The 22,439-nt window shown below is 38.9% G+C and overlaps 1 protein-coding gene across 1 annotated transcript; it reads right to left on the reverse strand.

The window, feature by feature from the left end:
• Nucleotides 1-1,998: 1,998 nt before the first annotated feature.
• cbx6b (chromobox homolog 6b) lies at nt 1,999-22,294 on the reverse strand. Its single transcript, XM_057345459.1, has 11 exons — nt 22,101-22,294; nt 20,825-20,868; nt 20,658-20,723; nt 20,263-20,329; nt 18,873-20,135; nt 12,534-12,759; nt 8,206-9,101; nt 6,286-6,535; nt 5,421-5,662; nt 4,902-5,081; nt 1,999-3,862 (listed from the first exon to the last, which is right to left on the reverse strand). The coding sequence occupies exons 1-11, from the start codon at nt 22,167-22,169 to the stop codon at nt 3,617-3,619; spliced, it is 3,549 nt and encodes a 1,182-aa protein (XP_057201442.1). The 5' UTR covers nt 22,170-22,294; the 3' UTR covers nt 1,999-3,616.
• Between the last annotated feature and the right edge of the window lie 145 nt (nt 22,295-22,439).

Genomic DNA, 22,439 nt, shown 5'->3' on the forward strand with positions numbered 1-22,439 from the left:
GTTAATATCATGATGGTAGTGGCTCCAAAGCTATTGGTGGCTCTCTCTGAACTGAACCTCGGAGTATGTTACCTTGTAAATACTAAACATAAATGTTAGGCTACTTAACCAACACTTTTGTGAGAAGAATCGGTGTATAATCCCTTTCTCGTGCATTGGCAAACTCTAAAAGTGTTTTTGTGTGAAAATAAGGTCGGTATTGGTGTGTTATGCACATCTGCCTGTAAACATTTGCTGGTGTTACAGATTGTAATGGCATTACGTTTTTCACCCATAAATTGTCCAAGAAAGTGAGGACGGAGGGGTAATCCCAATGGGAATTATGACAATTACTATTAGAAATCTGGGCCATCCAGTAGCCTAACTGACACACATCCGTCTGAGGCACACATGTATATTTTAACTTCTAATTTATACAGGTTTAGACATGTATTATACAGAATGATTTTCTGTAAAGCTGCTTTGAAACAATATTGTAAAAATCCAAGTAAATTGTAAAAGATCCGAATAAAAGTCCCTTGACTTGAATGCTTTGTGTAAAAGCCAGGACCAATAAACCAAGGTTTGGAGCAGAAAAAAAACATTTCACTATATTTCATTCCAGGCGTGTCTAAACCTAGAATGATTGATTTTGTGTTTCTTTAGACACTAGTGGCCAGCTGTCAGATTTTTGTATTGTTGAATGTATTGTTGATATAGTGCGCACTGCTCTAAACACAAATAACTTAAAAAGATAAAAGATTGGTCACATTAAAATCCTCTGTAAGTGAAGACCACATGGTTAGAAACAAAAACGCCTCTGAAAATCAATCCCAGGAGGGGATTTATAAGAAAAGATTCGAACATTTTATGTTTACAAGAATTCATTCACACAAATCTGATTAGGTTTATTAACTCTAGACAAGGTCCAGAAAATGGCTCACATGTCTGTGATTGTGTTTCGGTCCACGTGCGAATGTAATTAAGCAGGCTGTTGTCAGCCCCCACACCTCCAACACAGCTGACGCTATGTTTTATAACATGAACTTGAGGTTAAAAGACCTCCTACACATGGTTCCCAGAGCATCTTACACATCTTTCCTTGTCTCTCTGAGAGAATCTATTTTTTCTGGTCTATTCTCTACTATCTACTTCTGCACTGTCTGCATCTTGAGATGCTTTGAAGGTACATAGTTGTGTAGACTTTAGATGTCACCCCAGACTTGGAGAAGATGTGTTACGACGATACTCATGTTAAAAGTATTTGGTGAGGATCTCTTAGCTGAATAAATATCATTTTGGTATAATGAAAAGGGCTTTTTAAGGATTTCTTAACACTGTCAAACTCAATGTATCCTTTACTTATATTTGATAGATATCAATTTATAGTACATTCAGGATTTAAACGTATGTGTGTTCCCCTAACCGTGACCCTGTTCAAAGCACAAATCTATTCTTCATTGACAAAATGCAATGGAGAGAAATGAGAAGTGATAACTTTTAGAGAACCTAGATACTATATTACAGTTTTCTGAACAAATTACAAATTGGAACCTATGTTAATAGGTCAAGTTAGTAGTTAATATGGCAAACTTGAGAAAGGTCTTGCTGGAAAAAGACTGATTGATCTTCTTTCCAGAAACAGAGTTTAACAGAGAAGTTAAAGCATGTGGGAATTTTTGTCTAAAACAGCAGGAGAGAGACGGATGCAGACATACAGTGTTCGGGGGGGCTGGGTCAGCTGATTTGGTAAACTGGAGCGTGGATGATGGAAGATCTCTTGTCTGCAACAATCACACGTTTACTCAATAACAGACTGCAGAGCTGCAAAGAACAGGACATACGGAGATAAAAACAGACTAGAAATGAATGGGATGTACAGAAAGCACAATGTGATTTTCCCAAGCTGGACATGTTTGAAAATGAAAACCTCCTATGAAATTATAATTGTGTATTTCACCAAGCCAGTGAACCTGAATCCTTTAGGGATAAAAATGACACAAAGGCAAAAAACTGAAAGATTTAATTTGATTATTCATTGTGCTATATATTTTAATAGTCAAATTATGTTTGCACATTTGTTCTCCAATTCAATACAGACAAACGCAGACAGAATGCAAGAAATAAGAAGAGAAGAACGATTGAAGGTGCAAATGAGTAAAAAAGCAAGAGATTAGACAAATGACCAGGCAAAAAGAGTTTCTTAAGTCAAGACAAATCCCTATTCAAAAACAAATACATTCCTACAAAATAGCATCTATTAACATTTCTTCGTAAACAGTCCTTTATGAATACGATGTGAAACTTGTTCGTGTACATCAAAAGAATTAAACATCACAAAATGACCACTGAAAAGTAAACAAACAGCCATTGCACTAACAACAAAACTACACATCAGAATAAAAAACAAATCTGCTGAAACACTCCCCAAAACAGTCAGTAATACGTTTACACTTTTCCCAGACGTGTGGGTATATGTCCTTTTTGTGCCATCATTAACTCGATTTCTGTTATTCCACCAAGCAATGGAATACTTTAAAAAAGGCCAAAATTTGGGACCTCATTCTTTACATGGCAAGGCCACCAAACAGGCAATTTTCAGCCTGACGCATATTACACATGTAAACATTGCAATAAGTATAATTCACACACAGTATATAGCGCACTGTAAAATTCACACAAGCAGTCACATTAACCGATATATAGTGGTATATACATTTAATGGTGTAAATATTAAACATTCATTATACGGAATGTTTCTTAGCTTATTATACAAATATAATTTTGCTGAGTAGATTGTTGTATAAATCTATATATGCGCTTCTTTCTCAGCATGAGAAAGTCTGTAGATATTTGCAGGTTATGTTTAACAGGAATACTGAAACCAGTTTGCATGATGTTTGTAAAGGGTTTCAGAAACATGGCTTTAAAGGTATAAGTTGTTATTAATTCAAATATTGCTGAAACGTTCATCTGACCATATGTCTTTTCAGCTGTTACTAGTGCGTTGGTCTTTCATCCCTTCTATTCGTTCTAATTCAATGTAATTCTGTGATTCCGATGTGATGCGAAAGGTTTTTAAATGGTGCACAATTCAACCAGGAATGGCTTGACCAATAGGATTCTGTCCAATAGTGATCACCATAGAAACTGTGGTTCAAAGTATTACAAAAAAACCTTGGATAAAAGATCAAACATACAAAAACAACCCAGTACAAAAATGGCCGACTGATAACAAATAGAGTGAGATGAATCCCCGCTGTTTGTGTTTTTCCTTCAAAGCAAACAATCAAATACAGGGTATAAAGAATAAAATGTTTGCTTTGAACTGTGGAAAAAAAACATTTCATTCATCATGAAGCTTCGTCTGAGCCTGGTTCCCACCTTATGTTTATTAAATGGATGTTTTTCACACTTCATCTAAGCATAACCCTTAATAATGTCAATAATTTTCTGAAGAAAACATAAAAAATGAAACAAATGAAATACTCTACTGTACCATCTTCAAAACGCGTTCCAAACATTGTCTTAATGACGTCTTCATACATGTTTAATGTCGGCATGGGTTTGTCCTCGCTTACAGATCTCTACCTCTCTAAACCTTCTGTCTTTCTTTTTCTGATCCTAATATGACCCCTTAAGATGCCAGTCGCTGCCTCGTGCCTGTCCGATGGTCGCAATGTTCGGCCGATCGCTTGGTGACCCCTCCAAAAACCTCTACCGCCCGGCTGGTCCAGGGAATTACATTACCCAGCATGCCTGTGCCGCACTGGGCGAGAGCAGAGAGCTCCATGTGTGAAAGTGGGCGATCCCAGACATTAAACTGAGACAGTTCCCCCACCAGAGCCCGGGACACCTCGAAACGAAGACCACCTATGGAGCCCTGCAAGATAACAGGAAACAGTAGTCAGACTCCGACTGGAAACTAGAGCAACTCTTATCCCAGACAACAGCAAAATAAACAAATAACATCTTTGTGTTGTCTGCATGAATCTTTTAAGATTTGCTCATTATTCACTGAAAGTTTTTCTTTGTACCTTCTGTAAGAAATCCCATCAAGAGATTTCTCAGAAAACGCGTTTGCTACATGAAATTTTTAAGGAGACACGGTTCTCCTACAACAGCAACTTTTATGTCTTGAAATGGTTTATTATGCCTTCATCTTTTACTTTGCTACGGTTTAAATGCGTTTTTATGTTTGGATTTTATTATTTTATCCAGACAAATAATCTTAAAATAAAAAATTAAAATACTGCATAAAATATATATATTTTTTAAATATAATGGTGATAAACAAAAAACAGTTCAATGTTTATTGGGTGAATATGACCATTTTTAACCACAACTTAAAGGTCCAGTGTATGATATTTAGCGGCATCTAGTGGTGAGGTTGCAAATTGCAACCAATGGCTCACTCCACCGCTCCCTTTCGAAACACTACGGTGGCTGACACAGAACTCAGATGTAGTCACGTTTTCGCTTCTTTGCCAAAGGGGATTACGTATTTACGAAACGCACACTATAGAGCAGATATTGTTAGCCAATCAAATTAAACTAGTGAGGGTGTCAACGTTTACAGTCCACATGGGAAAACGTGTCTATAGTTTAAGAAAAGCCCTCACATCACCACTGTAAGCAGCTTAACCGACAGACAGTATGAACCACAGGCAGTCAGTTGGTGGTCATGATTGAAAATACATTCCTAATGAAAACCTCAGATGCAGAACACAACATAGACTTCACAACATAAGCTGAAACGGGTCTAAGGCAGAGATAAGTAAGGTATGCTTTACGAGAGATGAATAAGTAAAAAAATGGAGAAAGTGCTATGTGGGAATGGGGATTTACATGCTGTGTGAATGAATAGGCCTTTTTAAAGGCACCCTTTAAATCTGGCAACCTGATACAAGCATCTTACGTACTTGTTCTTGGCCAAGTATGAGAGTTCCTCCTGGACGGATGGTGTGGCGGGTTGCCAGATCACTCCCTTCGCTCTTTAGTTTGCCCCCTATGTAGGCGTGCCACACTCCGGCCCTCCGGTTCCAACTCACGCACATATGCTGCCATCTGCCTACCGTTAGGTTAAGAGGCAACAGCGCCACCTACAAGATGGAGGACAAAAGGCTCTAAATTACAAATGAAAACTAGAACTGGATTTTATGCTCAAATGTTCTTTTTAAAGCTGCTTGTGAACTCTCGTGTTCAGATTGTACAAGATTATTTTACTAATCACTTTTACAGGCGAACATACATAGTACTGTACAGACACTGTCAAAGGTCAAACTAAAAGCGTCTGTTCATCGTTTTACAAAAAGACTCTTAAAAGCATTGGTGAAGAATGTAATCGGATCACATTTCACTGAAGCAGAATATTATTATTTCAATCACTTGATGAAGGGTTCACATTGCGTCTTGCTGTGTTCCATTCTATGATATTTTACCTCATTATTAATGATGAACTCGATGGGGCCATGAACTAGCTGCTGAAGCACAAGCTCATGACTCTGATCCCAAACAGCATATGAAAACGCTGTTCCCATGATGCTCTTGGCAGGTTTGAGCCACAGGCAGACAGTCAGAGCGTGCAGGGCGGGAACTTCCCGCTTAAACACAGCATACATGGAGCTGCCCCGTACAGGGAACGAGAGCCGGTAGCCTTCCGGAAATGTGTTGTCTAAAAGACCTGTGAACAGAAAGATGGAAAAAAGACGACAACGGATTTCACACACAACAGACAATAGTGTATGATACCTCCACACCACAGAGCAACTGTATTGCAAAACATTTTCAGAGTTATGAGGTTTTCACCTGATCTGAGTAAAGTTTATTATTTCTACCTTACAGCATTACTGACTGATGCTCATACAGCTTAATGTAATAGTTCACCTAAAAAAGAAATTCTGTCATCATTTATTCACCCTTATGTCTATCAAAATCTGTGTGTGACTCTTTCTTCTGTGAAACACAAAAGAAGATATTTTGAAAAATGCCTTAGTGGTTTTATGTTCATACAATAGAAGTCAATGGGTTGTTCCGTTACCAACATTCTTCAAAATATCTACTTTTGTGTTCAGTGAGTAAATGATGAAAGAATTTTATTTTTGGGTGAACTATCCTTTTTAATCTGTTTTCAATCAATAGTTTTACTTCTCTTTCGGGAACACTGTAATTTCCCAAGGGCCTAATAACTGGGAATATATCCTCCCCCTCAACTCTCAAATCCTTTCACTGTTTTCCAAGCTCTAAAAGTCTGTTTATAACTCTAAATAATTTGGTTAAGAACCATTTTTCAGGCCCCTCACTCACCTTTCTCCAAGCTGCTTATTCGCTGCTGTACAGTATCCAGTCCATAGTCGATGTGCTCCTGGTGTTTTTGTGTCTCCTTGCGCAGAGCTTTCCTCTCTTCCTCAAGCTGTTTGATCTTTCTCTTCAGCTCTCCTTCCAGATCTTCCAGTCGTCTCTGTGTGTTTGTCGTTCGAGCCCGGGAAGACTTGAGAGCAGCACCTGAGGCTTTCTGTGAGCTTGTGTGATTGAACCCTGGTGCTGTCGTTTCAGACTGTAAAAAACAATAATTTTTGTGTTATTTACTTGTAAATATGGTATGACATTCTACCTTTTAATAACATCATTTTCTACGATATATTACGTTGATGCAGTTGGGTTGTTTGATAATGTAAAGAATAGATTTTCACTTCTATTATTACAAAGACTTTCCATTGACTTTATTGTTTGTATTATTATTAATTATATTTTCTCTCTGTTTTGAAATGTCCTCATAATGTAGCAGAAGTCAGGCTTTTATATATGAAGATAATTCCATCCCTACTGTGTAACTAAAAGCTAAAATACAAGAAAAATGTTACACGATTTATTATTGGTTAGATCAGGTAAAAATAGCTTATTAAGGTCACGGTGCACAAAGAAGCTATCATATTGCTTGTCATTGATTGATGCATGCTTTGGGTGACCGAATTTTCTCTTGTTTTTGGGGGCGGGCGGTTGGGCGCAAGAGGGTGATGGGTTGTTTAACATCATGAGATTTTACAGGAATGAGTTAAAAACAGTCTATGGCTGGAAGTCCACCAGCCAGTCTGTAAAGCTGCCATTCACAGCCACAGGAGTCCATAATATGCTTTTAGTGTACCCTGCCACGTTTCTCATTTCTTCCCTGTCATGCATGCTGTGATCACAGATTATTGGCACATGCCACGTATAGCCTATCCTTCCTTTCAAACACCCACTCCAAATATTTAACATTTCCCTTTCTTTATATATAAGATGCCATATGAGCAAATGAAGTGCTGCATCTCCCTCTCTCTTTAGATTGAGACTTAATTTTTCGTTAAACTGATTCAGGGTAGCTACAGCATCAAGATGAGCCAGAGAGAATGTCCTGATGAGGATGTAATTTGTTCCTCCTATCAGATCGTAAAACAGGAAAACGGCGCACTTCGCTTGTATTTCAATCGCAGCTCAATCAGGGACGCGCGTCTATAGCGCGCAGCGATAAATCACGCCATAGGGAACATCGTACGTGAGCAGAAACGTAAACGCGTGCTTCATATTAACTTTATGGGCACACGGTCACTGCAGCACCTAACAGCCGCAAATATAAGTCTATTTTGGTTATGCTTTGACTGCATGACGCAAATTAATTGTAAGATAAGGCAACAAAAATGTTTTGCTTTTGTACTTGAGAAACAATTACGTGACCCTTAAATGATTTTCGGTGCTATAACCTATTTTTGATATTGCCATAAAGCCAGACAAAACAATTTTGTACGCGTTATGCTCCTCGGCACACCCCTTTAATCGCAAAAAAGGCGCCCTTCTCAAAACAATTGAACCGTCATAGAGATCCTAATAGATTTAATGGTTATAAGGGGAACTGTAATCTCTTTGGTAATGTGATGGATTCTATTGTTGGGATGTTGTCTGACGGATCTGAACCAACAGAAAAACATGAAATCCTACTGGAATAAAACACACTACACAACACAAATAGGCTGTATTTAAATCGTTGTTTTGATGGTGAACAGTGAAGGTTCAATTGCAATGGAAGCCATTAGAATTTGTTTGGGTTATTCAGCAGAGTGCACACTCCTTAGCAAGCAACTGGTAGCCTACTTTGTCATGTAAACTGGATGAAAACATCTTTATCAACAGGTATGACAGTACTTGCGCACTTTTTTAAATCACAGACAAACGTGAGAAATGGTTCCAAACCTCGAGTTTCTCAATGCGGTCTTTTATTTGAGTTATGGCATGCGCCAGCTCCTCAACTGCATGAGCCGTGCGCATCGAGGGTCCCGCATCGTCCTGCATCATGAGCTGGTCCTTCTGCTCTCTTGGGGTATCCCGACGTCCCGGGACCTTTCGCCCTTTCAGCCCACTCTCGCATTCCGAAAGCTTTCCCGTTAGCTCCCGTATTGTCCTTTGATCCGTCAAGATCTCGTCTTTCTGCTGAAGAACCGTCTGCCGGAGCTCCTCGGCTGTGGTGCGGAGATACCCCCAATCCTCTCCAGCATATAAAGATGGGTCGTCCGCTTGTTGCTGAAAGTTTTTGGGGTTGCACTCACCGGCGGGCACAGGGGTGCAGATAAGTCTGCTGTAGGTGACCTGCTGTTCGCTGCCTCCGGTCACTACTCCGGTTACGCCGTAGAAGGAGGGCGCCTCGGGTCCCCCTCTCTGCCTGCTGCTCGCATCAGTACCATGGAGAGCGTCAAGCGGTCCTGCCCGGGCTACCGAGCCTGACGAAAACATCTTCCCGGTTCGGTCCTGAGACAGTGACTGGTTGTCGGCCAGGGACTGTGCTGCGGATGCTGAAGCCGGCGGAGATCCGCCGTGGACCGCGGCGATGATGCAGATAACCGCTCCGATAAACGCCACCATTCCGGCGGCCAAGATGACGACGATGAACTTCAGGGTGGCGGTGAAAACAACGGTAATAATAAAAAAACAAAGAGAACGGTGAGATTTAGTCCTTGAGAACAACAAAAACACAGTAGGGACAACAAATTCTTCAGCCCTCGACAAGATCTCATCAACCGTCTCAAACCAACTGATCGATGATAACTGCTTTTCCTTTATAATGTGCCCACAGATTTGATGCCGATTAGGTGTTCACCGGCTGGACGCATCTCTCGGTAGTACCTTGGGGACGAGAGGCGGGGGTAGCGCTTTACGATCGGGGTGGGCTTACACATGCGTGGAGGTGCAGAATAGCCTCACGTTAGACCAGTGTGAGCTAGATTTCATATACAGTAGTCTGAGAAGCACCCATAGAGATTATGAGTTTACAGTAGGGATGCGTTTAGCCAGCCAGACATTCCAAACTATACGCGTCCAGTATTCACACGATTTAAAGCCGACTTTCTCACAATAATAGCTTAACACTTACAGTACATTTACGCATTTGGCAGACGCTTATATCCAAAGCGACTTACATTGCATTGCATTGTACTATACATTTATTTTTGACTACGTGCAATCGCCTGGGACCGAACCCATGTCCTTGGCGTTGCTGTAATGCCATGCTCTAACCACTGAGCCACAGGTAAGCTTAAGCATTCGCATTTACATAATGAACTATTGCTTGAAAGGAGGGTTAAACTAGTGGTATGGTAGAATTTACGAGTTGGTTCTCTGCAAGCGGAGCCACAAAACATTTAGGCGGGGTGGGCTTTAACAGATTTACGAAAGAACAAACCAATCACAATCCAATCAGCAAATGAACTCCAACAAGTCAAATGCAAATGTTAAATGAATAGCACTGATGTAAATTTTTATAGTAAAAAATAAATGAATAAATAACAAAATCTCTAAAACAACGTTGGAATGAAGTTGGCTTGTGCAGAATTAAATATGGAAAAGAAAAAAGGATTTTTTATGCATGGCTTGCAAAATGAAATTGATCAATTTAAAGTATAAAGCACACTTTCTCATAATGCTTCTGATATAACGAAAAAAATATATATATTCGAGCAACACCTTGTGCAGTTTTTTCCTGTCGTCATTTGTGTTCCGAGAAGCCAGGGCAGGAAAGTGGAAAAACCTTGTGATCCCACACGGTTCTCAGTGAAGCGTGAAATCACCCAGTACAGAAGGGATTAGTGTCCCGGAAATGCATGACCTCATCATATCTCAGCAGGTCCACCGGGTCACCATGTGAAGTGTAATCCACCGCCACATTCACTTATCATACATCATGCGTAAGAACGAGCATAAGAGATTAATACTGAAGGCATAAGAATAACACATAATCTTCAAAAATCACTGTTGTCAGTTGTCTTCTGTCTTCATCTAGGACTATGAATTGGGTTACCAGAGAGTTCAAATTCAAGATTTTTTTGTCCATCTAAAATGAGAGGTTTATACATCCCCCATATATGAATATTGTAAAACATAATAACAGCATGCCCATCCAATGATTCTGGAGATATCTGATATTAAAGTTGTAATGTTTGCATGAATTGATTGCTGCTACCATTAAGTTACATAACCAGCAATGACTGTCAACCCCGGTTCAACCTCTCCGCCTATCATCACAATTCACAAATAAAGCTATTTACACAACCATCTCTTTCCCCACACTTTTCCAGCTCACATCAGTCACAAGCATCCAACAGTATTTGTGAATTCTACAGGTTCTCAGCAGGCTGACTAATTAACATTTGCTTCTTGAGATTTATTGGCCTCAAGTACCGCCTTATGTTCAGGGTTCAATTTGATGTGTTCAATGGAGCTTGTGGTTGCCAGCTGCTGTCTTTGACAAATGTGTGCAATAAACAGCAGAGTTAAGAGAAGGTGAGCATGTGCCAAGCAGGGAGCCGCACGGAGGCGGAAAAACAATTTCTGATTTCATTAAAAGGTGAAGTGGGACAGTCTAAGAATGGAATGTGTCACTCTGAAACTGACATTGTGCTAGCTAACAAGAACAGAATATGGGGTAAAATAAGAGTGCTGCTCTTATAACAACAGAGAGGTTGTATATAAAATACAATTATTTAGAAAATGACAAGGATAATTCACCGTAAATGGGGATGCCAAGCTCCAGAAAGAACTAAAAAACAAACATAAAGCATTGTAATAGTCATATCACTCATGCAGTATATTCCAAGTCCTCTGAAGTCAACGAAGCTGTGTGAGGAACACACATTACCTTGAAAATCTTACTTAACAGCTGTGGTCCAAATCCACATTGTGTGTTAAAATAGCTTGGGCATTTTGCTATAAATAACTCCTTTTGTGATCAACAGAAGAAAGCAATGACAGTGGAAGAAATGTATAAACTATTCCTCCGTCATTTTACCACAGGCCTTTCTAAGTACAACATAACATTTGTTTGGCTTTAAAAATGGCAACATTAAAGACAATGCTGTTTTTAATGATAAAGACAAAAAACAATTCATCAGGTAATACAGTACACAGCAAAATCGCCAGTGTTAAAAAAGGTCAAATTAACTCTCACAGTGAATATATAATCCACACTTGGATAGTGTGGATTGTATATACACTAGGGCCTGGTTTCACAGACAAGGTTTAAGGCCAGTCCCAGACTAAAATGAATGTGTGACCTGTTTTAACTTAATATAACTTGCCCAGAAATGTTTCAGTGACATTGTTTTGTCTCAAGATGCACACCCGTATATTCTTCTAAGGCATTTTTATAAAAGCGACATAAATATCTTAATTCAACTAAGGCATAGTCCTGGTTTAAGATAAGCCGTGTCTGTGAAACCGGGCCTAGGAGTGTTAATTTGACATTTTTTATCACTCTGGATTTTGCTGTGTATAGACTATGCAGTTTGCAGTTACGAGGCAACATGAATTTATGTATAATGTGCTATGCAAGGTGTGAGTTCATATACAACATATTCATGTAATATAAATCACATTTAAAAACCCTCAGAGGACAGCTGGATCACACATATCTTTTTCTTCAATAGCATCTTTTGGTTACACAACACCATGAACCTTTCATGAAGGTCACATACTGCATGTAAGCTGGCCTTGCAAACCCATTTTTTCAAAGAAAACTTTTTTCAAAAGAAACATTCGTAAGTATATGAGTAAGTAATTTCAATTACGATCTTATACACTGTTATTACACTTAGAAATGGCCTTAGAATGACACTTGAAGTCACACCTCATTGTCTTGTGACAGACCACAGACACCGTATGAGTTGAGAATTTACAGTAATTTGTTGTCTATTTGTTTAAATAAGTTAAGGTATGGCTTTAAGAAAATGTTAACAGAAATGTATTTTTTGGGTGAAGTTGTCAGACTCACAGCTCAAGACAGATGCCAAGATAAAGAGCCCAAAGTCAAGAAACAAGAGGAAAAGCCAAAGAGTTGCTTTTGTCTGAGAAAGAAGCCATGAACAGAACAGGAAAGAAACATATGAAGAGATCAAGCAGTGTATGTGACCGTTTAAAGAACTGTGAAAACACATTTTATTCCTATATTTTCTCAAATATTCCATTCCATGAAACCAACTAAACAAATGAGTAAAACATGGATTCAATTTGTGAAATATTATTCATTCGTTTACCTGTCGTCATCCCAGAAGTAAGGATGCTGTATAGGGCCTCATCAATGGTGGGTCTCTGTGCCGGGTCTCTGTTGATCATTCTCTTTATGAGATCTTGTGCTACTATATCAAGGGCATCATCAAGAGAGTAATTCCCTTCTCTAATGTTAGTCTCTCTATCCTTGGACTTATTTAGATCAAAAGGATGTTTCCCATCAGAGAGGATGTACACTAACATGCCAGCAACCTAGAATAAATGACAACCTGTGAAGCATATCTGACGGTGAGAATAGAATAGCAATATTAAGTTGATCCTCTATATCTGCTATTTATCTCACTGCTTTGCAGTGAGTTGCATCTGATTACTTTTAACGATTGCTTTTTAGCAAATAAATACAGTTAGATGTGTAACCTTAAAAAAAAGATTTTAAAATATAAAGCTTTACATGGACTTGTCCCGTACAATGGGCCTCATTCACGAAACATTCGTAAATATATGTGTAAATTCCGAGTAATTTGCGCGTAAAACAGACCTTCCCGAAAACTTTCCTGCGGATTGACAAATACTTCGTAAACGTCAGATCTCATAGTGAAATATGTGTATGTTAATGAATTCCAATCGTTCGTAAACAGTCACAATTAGCATAATCCCCGCCTATTAATTACAGCTACGCAAATCACGCATCTAGGAATGCTGAAATCCTCTGGACTTCATTCTCTGGCGTGGCTACATTATATTGCATAAATGCATAAGATACTATATGCTATACTTACCAATAAATTAATCAATTAAACTGTGTCCACCGAAGTGTTTTTAGCCAGCTAAAATAATAATACCTGATGGTGTCGCTTGAGAACGCTTTGGAGGCACTGCGCGTAATTCCGAAAATACGTTGGTTGCTGTGATTTGAAATATCCGCAACAGTTATCCTACTTGTTACTAGTATCTTATTTTGAAGAATAATACTGAATACGAAAATGCAGTAATAATATTAACTTCTCCATTGTTGTGTATGATGGTTGGCAGTGTTGGGTAAGTTACTCTGAAAAAGTAATTCATTACTAGTTACTAATTACATATTCAATAGTGTAATTAGATTACTGTACAAATTACTCTCTCCAAAAAGTATTTAATTACTTATTACTAGGGCTGTCAAAAGATTATTCGCGATTAATCGCATCCAGAATAAAAGTTTGTGTTTACATAATATATGTCTATGTACTGTGCATATTAATTTTGTATTTATAAATACAAACACATACACAAGTATACATATTTAGGAAATATTTACATGTATTTATTTATATTTACCAATAATTGAAATTATATATAAATGTTTATTAATATTTAGATTTTTCTTAAATATATGCATGGATGTGTATGTCTTAATAAATACAAAATTATTATGCACAGTAAACAGATAAATATTATGTAAACACAAACTTTTATTCTGGATGTGATTAATCGCGATTAATCTTTTGACAGTACTACTTATTACTAATTACTTTCTATATCCTACATCAACCTTGATTAGAAATTATTCAAGACATGAAACGACTAATTTAATTAACATTCATTCAAATAAATAACAAATAACTACATAAATAATTCTTATTAACTGATCAAAGTTTAGAAATGTGAGAAGGATACATTAAAGCATACATTTTAAAATTAGACTTATAATTTTGATGTCATTTCCACTATTGAATATATTACACAGTATTTAGTTAAATTACATCAGAAGTAACTGTAATTAAATTACAGAAAAAAATAAGAGTAATCCCTTACTTTCATTTTTCAATGGAAAAGTAATTAAATTACAGTAGCCTAACTAATTACTTAGTAACTAGTTACACCCAACACTGATGGATGGTCAACGTAGTGTTTGTCCTGCCTCTTCTACACTGTGATTGGACGGCTGTGTAACAAAAGGACAGTGACGAGCTCTGCGTTTTATCCAAATTTAAAAAGTAAAAATAATAAAAGACAGGGCAAAAGAACTTGTGAAATATCATTATGATACGCATCAAAATGCAGTGTCATCGGTTTGTCTAAAAGAATACAGAACGTTGCGTGCGGTTTTACGCACCATTTACACGTGGTATGGAGCAGGTGTAACGTTACATTTCTTTCGTACCAACTAACAGGTTGAAAATACGAACATTTTCATGAAACCGAAAATTTACGTTAGAATGACATTACGAACGATTTACACAAAAACAATTTCTGCTCGCGTTTCATGAATGAGACCCATTGTTTGGCTTGCCATGTAGGCCTATATGTAGTATATTATTTAAAAAATAACTTTTATGCTCTACGCTCACGTTAAGACTTAACTGACGCACCAAACAATTATTTGCACAACAGCTTAAAATGGCAATGAAAAGTAAACCTTACCTTCTCATACCTTTGGTTTTATCATCTTGTCAAGTGTTTGTTACGCCCTCTAGTGGACAAAGACGGTTTTGTTTGTAGCTGTACTCAACAAACTTGAACTAAAGTGCAGTCTCACCTAATCAACACTTGCCTTTGGTTATTATAATAGCATATTGTTTAGCATCCTGAGTGAATACCGAGGCTTTAATGAATATCAAAGATGTTTCATACACTAAAAAAAAAACAAAACAGTTGAAAAAACAAAACAAAATTACGGCTCAATATGTGCATCATGGATTACACATAATAAATTGCACAAGAAAACAGTATTTGCAAAAATCACAAACGCAATTCCTTTATTAAAACAAAACCAGCCAGCTTGGCTAGACACTACTTCAAGACATTACAAAAATTCCTGTGATTTTAACACTTTGTCAGTTACAAATCTGTACACAATACATAATCAAAGCAACAAAAATAATTATAATTCTGATAAGGCCAGCTATTTTTTTTTAAGTATGTAAAATTATATTTACAACAACAGACTGAACAATTTGTATTAGAGGACACTGACACAAATCAAATAAAAGGAACAGAAAAATACAATAATATTGGTATTAAAAAGATGAGGTGGAATTTAAATTGAGCCACCTTTACAGAGGAAGAATGTATGTCTCTGTTTCTCACTACTAAAGTAAAAACACAATGAAGTGGACAGTCTCAAAACCGTTGGTGCATTTATGATCTATGCCTCCAAGATCTGGTCACACAAGCCAAAGAATAATCCATCTGAAAATATTTACATATTCAAACACTATTCCTTTGCACAAAGGCACAAGTGCATTACTTTTTTAAATGTTTTTAAATAAGACAACATGCATTCTAAGTGCTGAGAAATGTATAACTCCTCACAATTGAAAGAAAAAAACAAACCACCCACTTACTAAAGAAACAACCCCATTACAACAAATTTCAATTTCTGTACAGGCCCACGAGAAAACTTGACCTCAAAGCGTTCACATCACGGAGGTCTGAGCCAAATTACGTGCAGATGTGGAGGAATAACGAGTTGGGATTCGGTGGGATAAACAGAATGATTCCCTGCACTCCTGATGGGGGTTCTGGGAGGAAATCTTGACTTTCACCCACTCTCTTTGCACGAGTCTTGGAGTGTTAAGTGGGATTACAGGAGATGCCAGAAGGCTTGAGCATTTGCTGTAAATATCAAGGATTTAAGAGCAACACTGTTAACTCGGAGCAAAAGGTTGAAGAGGACAGGACAGGACACCATAAATAAAACAAATGAGCCAGACTGCAAGGTGAAAAACAAAAAAAAATGGGATGAAAAACGGTTTCGCAGAATATACAATGACGGTCTGAAAAAGCACAATTTGTCAAATAAAATCCAATCAACAATCCAGAAGAATGACAATAGCAACACCATGATAAGGAAGGAAATACAGAGCACTTAACTTGTTTTCAAGTCAAGTTTAAGATAAGTTTTATAAAGGCTTGTTGGACTTGTAGCACAAGGCACCTTTAAGAATGTATGGGAAGTAACTGCTCTATGAGCGTCACGAGCACGCTGTGTTTGGCCACAGTCAAAGTTTCCATATAAATGACATCACTGTCCGTTTCATCAAGCTAGTGTGCCTGGCCTGTGACTTTTCTTATTGAAAAACAGACCCTGGCTCGCATCAAGACCCAGTCCATGGGGTTTCAACTTCACATTTCATTAAAGTCTATATACAACCACATAAGAACTAGATCAAACCCTTGCTTTTCCCTAAAGGCTCTGTGACAAGCTAGGCAAAGATTCCGTTTCGGACTCTAAACTCCCAGCTGCAATTTATCTATCGCCGTTGATAAAGAGATAGCAGAATGATAAGCCATTCCCAGATGACCAAGTAATAGAATGAAGGGCGCTTAAGCTGGGAACAGGACAGCTGACCTCACTGACTTCGTTTAAACGCAAAGCATTTTGTAGATTTGAGTTTAAGCACACAGAGCAAAGTAAGGTCACTGTAAAGCACTTCATTGAGAATCATATAAGCTTCATCTAACCAAAGCTGTCTTTAAAAAGGAATACACCAGTCGTGACCATAAAAAACAAGCAAATCAATATAAATACTTAAGTGGGTAAATAAAAGCTAGGAATTTGTGCATGAGACAAAAGCTCATAGCTTACTTTCTGTAGCTCAATTTGTTGAGCATAGCACTAGCAATGCTATGGCACACACATACTGATAACTTTACATGTTTAATGCACTGTAAGTCGCTTTCGATAAAAGCGTCTACACAATGCACAAAGGTACTGGCTTAGATTTCTATTGAAAGCTGTGCCGCAGGGATGACGAATTTTTGTAGGCTAACTCAGACGTTAGCGCCGCTCTGGTTCCCTCGACCAAAAGCCTATGGATTTTTCCAAATGACTTTTGATTCCAAATGACTTTTGATTGCAAAAAAAAATTAGCTGTATGATTGACAACTGTTTATACACGTTTTGTTCGTCAGGATAATCTTTACAAATGAACACAACATTTATTCATTTCGAATCTTAAATACAATCGCCAGAAGTAAAAGCTAACATGAGGCTTTAAACAGACAACACTACAGTCACTCGACGTCAACGTCACCAAACCTCCGACAAGTCTTACATTTGATAAAAAATGTATCCCCATCCATTTTTTTTTAGAGATTTGTGCCCATGTTGCATTATTTGTGAGATTTTTGTGCATGGTGAGATTTAACGTCCTCGACAATGTCTGTAGTCGCATTTCGCAACCATCGTTTTTCAGACACATTACAGCATGCTATTACTGGTGTGTTTTATATCGTAGAATAAACAGTGAAAATATTTCAACTTTGTTAATCGCAGACCTTATTTCAGGCATTTGACCAAAAAATCATTCTAAAACCCATTGGTGATGTAATCGGAAGTGCTTTAAGGGACAGTTCACCCAAAAATGAAAATTTTGTCTTTATTCACCATCGAGTTGTTCCAAATCTGTATTAATTTCTTTGTTCTGATGAACACAGGGAAAGATATTTGGAAGAATGCTTGTAACCAAACAGTTCTTGACCACCATTGACTACCGTAGTTGGAAAAAAATCTACTTATCTACTTAAAAATCTTTATTCTGTTGAACACAAAATATATTTTGAAGAATGTACGAAAAACAGCAAACAGTTCTGAGGGGCTCCATTATAATTTTTCAAAGGTGGCTAACTGTTTGGTTACAAGCATTCAGCAGAACCAAGAAATGTATACATATTTGGAACAACTCGAGGGTGAGTAAATGACAGAATTTTTATTTTTGGGTGAACTGTCCCTTTAAATGCTAACTCGCTTCCAAGGTTTTGCATACAAAATTACATCAACCCTGCAGCACTCGTGTACATTTTAAGTAAGGACATTGGTGGGTAAGACACCTTGTACAATACTTATGAAATACTACTTTATTATACTGACAAATGGCTGACAACTAGTAAAACCGTGTTCAATTTGCACCCTGAAGATCGTGTTAAATCTACAGAGATTATACTGGTTAACTGAAACTGGTATGAATCGAGAACTCTGTTCGGAGATCAAAAACGGCAAACAGAATATACACCATACACAAGTCACCTGGCACATTAGAAAAAAACAATCGGTGAATTCGTGTTTAGGAAAGTATAGCAAAACACACATTCATTCAATTGTGGTGATATTAGTCATGGCACAGTGTTGAAATCAGACGGCTTGGCCACATATCTTAAATCTTATGTGCACCAGACTTGTACTGATTGTTGTCAATGTCGTAGCTTCAATTCCCGGGAAACACATTAAAAAATTGATAAAAGGTATACCTTGAATGCGCTGTAAGTTACTTTGGATAAATGTGCCTGTAACTATAACACGTATGCAACTACAAATTGACAAATCTCCACATATTCCTTTTGAAGATTAAAGAATGTCATCTCTGTGGTGTCTCCATTCATGTTTTGTTGGGATGGTGCTTTGGCTGTTGTGTGTTTTGTTGAGCTTCCGCATTTTTAGGGTAACAGGGTGGAGAGGTAGCGGAAGGCGGATGGCAAAACTCTTTGATCGTCACAGTGAAGAGATTGGCTGTAATGTCTGTGACGACCACATTGGCACACTGAGACGTCATGTCAGGACGCCAGTCCACATCTTCATCTTCATCTTCCGACGGCTCTTCCGACACGGGCACCTCAGGGACCTTGAGGGCCCGGCGACCAGAAAAGGGATGGCGTCGCCGCATTCGCCTGTCCATTTCGTGAGGTACGGAAAGGTCCAGTATGTGCTCGTTGTCCTCTGAGGATAATGAGGCAGAGGACGAAGAGGAGAACATGGGGGAGGATGGAAGAGCGGATGGACCCGAGGTGTTTTTCAGGTGTTGAGCGGTGAGTTTGTGACGAGCTGGATCCGGGGCAATTGCTGTGGTGGGCTTGGGTGTCAACGAGGAATGCTGGGATTGGCCTTGTGGTGGGAACGGTGTCTCACCGTCTGAAACATCTGAGCTTGAGACTGAAGGAGGCTGTTCATCGTTGAGAGTCTGACTTTTGGAAAAGTCTGACATCTGAAGCTTTGAACTTTGGGATGAAGAGGATGATGAAGACAGGCCATTGTTGGGGACGTTGTTGCGGCATTCCACACTTTGAGTCTGGCTCTCTGCTTTAAGCGAATCAGAATTAAACAGCTTTCCAAAAACAGGAAAGCCAGAGCTCCTTATGGGGGGTTGGAGACCACGGTAGGACACTTCGCCAAAGCGCCTGTTTTTCCCAATCACCCTATTTCGAGATGGAATTTTCTGCCGCCCGTAATGGGATGGCTGGACAGAGCCTTGCACGTGTGTCCTTCTACTGCTGGTACCATTTTCAGCCTTGTCAAGCACTTTAAGGTTCAGAATGACCCGCCCTTTCTTCACCTCTCTGGGTTTGACCTTCCGGTTCAGAATACGGACCGTTTCTGAGAACGGACTGACTGTGGGCCGAGAGGAAAAAGGACCGTCTGTTTGCGCTGAGGGGTCCAGGCGGGGCAGAGGTCGACGGGCCATACGATGACAGCGGTGAATGTCTTTCTTCAGTTTGGGCTGGGCGGCACCTGACTGCAGTTTGGCGTTGGACGGGGCACTGGGGGTGTAGGACGGTGCGACGGAGGGGTGAGGAATTTTGGAAGTTTGCTGAGGACGACTGTGCTTAAACTCCTGGACTCGTGGGAAACCCTCCACAGCTTGTGCTCTCGACTAAACAACATCAGAAAAATTTTGAATTTCATAATCTTTCCAAAACACGTATTTTAAGATAATCCAATGCAAAATTAACAACGAAATCCACACTGTAAGCACACAAAACTGTCAGTTGGTGAGATACCTTCAGAAGCAATGTTTTAGGTTTTGGGCCCCTCTTTTTTGGTCCATACATCTCTTGTTCGCGTTCTCTGAATAAAAAGAAGAGTTTTTGATCACACAATGAGTGGTTGTGCCAGTTTCAACATGATGACGCTCATCCTAGCACAAACCATGACTACAAAAATTTACTTTCATGTGATGTGGCTTAAGATGTCTGTGTGACTGTTTCCTGTGGGTATGGAAGAGGAAAGAGACAACGTTGCTTTGACTCCACTTCACACAGATGCATCAACGGTCACAACAGTATCTAACGTTCATTCCATTCCATACAAGCATAGTCAAATAAATAAACGTAACGTGTGTATTACTGTCAATGAGAAAAAAAAAATGTTTCTGGGATACCACAATAAAACTCACTTTTGTTCAAACGCTGCAACGAGTCGTTCATCCAGAATGTTTTCCTCGGGTTCCCATGTGCTATACCTGAGGAAAAAAATCATACAGTTCATTTGCAGCCCAGTTTCTTTTAGAAAGGTTTATTATAGATAGATAGTTTAATGAGCCAAAGCACATCTATCACTCACTTTACTGCCCATCCTTTCCATTTCACCAGGTACTCCATCCGCCCCTATAAGACCAAAGCATTTTTTAGCACTTCTAGCATAAAATATATTTTATTTTTTAACAATTATCAATTAAAAACTCTTTAAAAACTTTAACACCTTCATCTTTCAAGTTATTCTTTTAAGTGAAACACACAAGCATACATTCAAAAAGCCGTTTTCCTATACAAAAGCATCCGTCAAGTTCCAAAAGTGTCTTGCAGTAGCTTTGTGTGGTGAACAGACTGTGAAAGAATAATAATACATATTCGCATAATACATATTATTATTCAACCCCTTTAAAGCGTCTGTTTAATTCACTGAAGATAAATTAATCTGTTCCTCACGTGAAACAATACTGTATGGTCAGCTTGACAGATATGGTCACTATAGATGGCTGTACTAAATGAAAATAGTTTCAACAAGACTAAAACTCATTATGTTCAACACAACAGTCAGAGAAAAGGGGTTTGGAATGACATCTTTGGGTCAACTAACGTTATGCCTTACATTAATGATGGTCCCTTGAAAGTAACAAAATATTAAGCAATTCATTAATACAGTAACACCATGTGCAATCAAACAACTTTCCACAAACAACTTCCTTTATAGTGGGAGATACTGGTGGCTTGACAATCAGCATCTCTCCTTTTATCAGCCCTCAAAAAATCCCCGAATGTATTGAAAGAACCAGCGACGACGATCTGTATCGTTTTACACACGTATACATGCAATGCAAGCGAGCGACACGTCGTAACGCGACGCAAACAGAACGCAACACTGCCGTTGTAAATCAACGAAGCTGGCAATACCACAAGCGCGCAAAGTAAACACAACATCGCCTAATGTAACGCAATAAAAACAACATATCTGCATTTGGCTGCAAGAGCATAGTGATTATTTTGACGCGTACGTCGCACGCTTGGGGTGTCAGTCGAACCACCGGCCTTTGTCAAAAATTTGCACTCCTTGCAGACACAAAAAAGCTAACCCGCTAACAGCACTTGCAACCCAAACAAAGCGTTAAAGCATCTATATTTTATTTGACTGAGTCAAAGGAGTGCCCTCAAAAGGACCGTGAATATGTATGCAAATGAGGGCACCATGCATTACTCGAGCACTTTTGCAGATCGCAAAGGGGAAAGCATGCTGCTCTAATGCAGCTCGTGCATTGCAGCCGGGCTGCATGGTTGAAGTTTAATGCGTTTGTAGGCCGCAGTGAGTTGAAACGAATATGTTTAATCGTGCAGTTGCTGACCTTGCGGATGCGACGCTTCAGGATGGCCTCAGCGGCAAACACACGGTCCCCTGCCGCGGACAGATCCATCTTTAGCGGGACAGCAGAGACGCGTTCTTCCGCGAAGCGGTGGAGAGATCCTGCGCCGCGGAGGAGTCAACTGACACACATGCACGCACGCACTCTCACACATAAACACACACACACGCGCACACACAGTACGACGACCAGTGCAAGAAGGCTGACCGACGGATAATTTAGTTATATAGACTAGTTGTAGCCTATAGGCTAACTTAATATATTAGCCTTCTTTTTTAAATGTTGTGTTTATGTAAAATATAACATCAACATTTTCAACAT

The sequence above is a fragment of the Triplophysa rosa genome, linkage group LG11 (genome assembly GCF_024868665.1).
Source record: "Triplophysa rosa linkage group LG11, Trosa_1v2, whole genome shotgun sequence".
NCBI classification, from domain to species: domain Eukaryota; kingdom Metazoa; phylum Chordata; class Actinopteri; order Cypriniformes; family Nemacheilidae; genus Triplophysa; species Triplophysa rosa.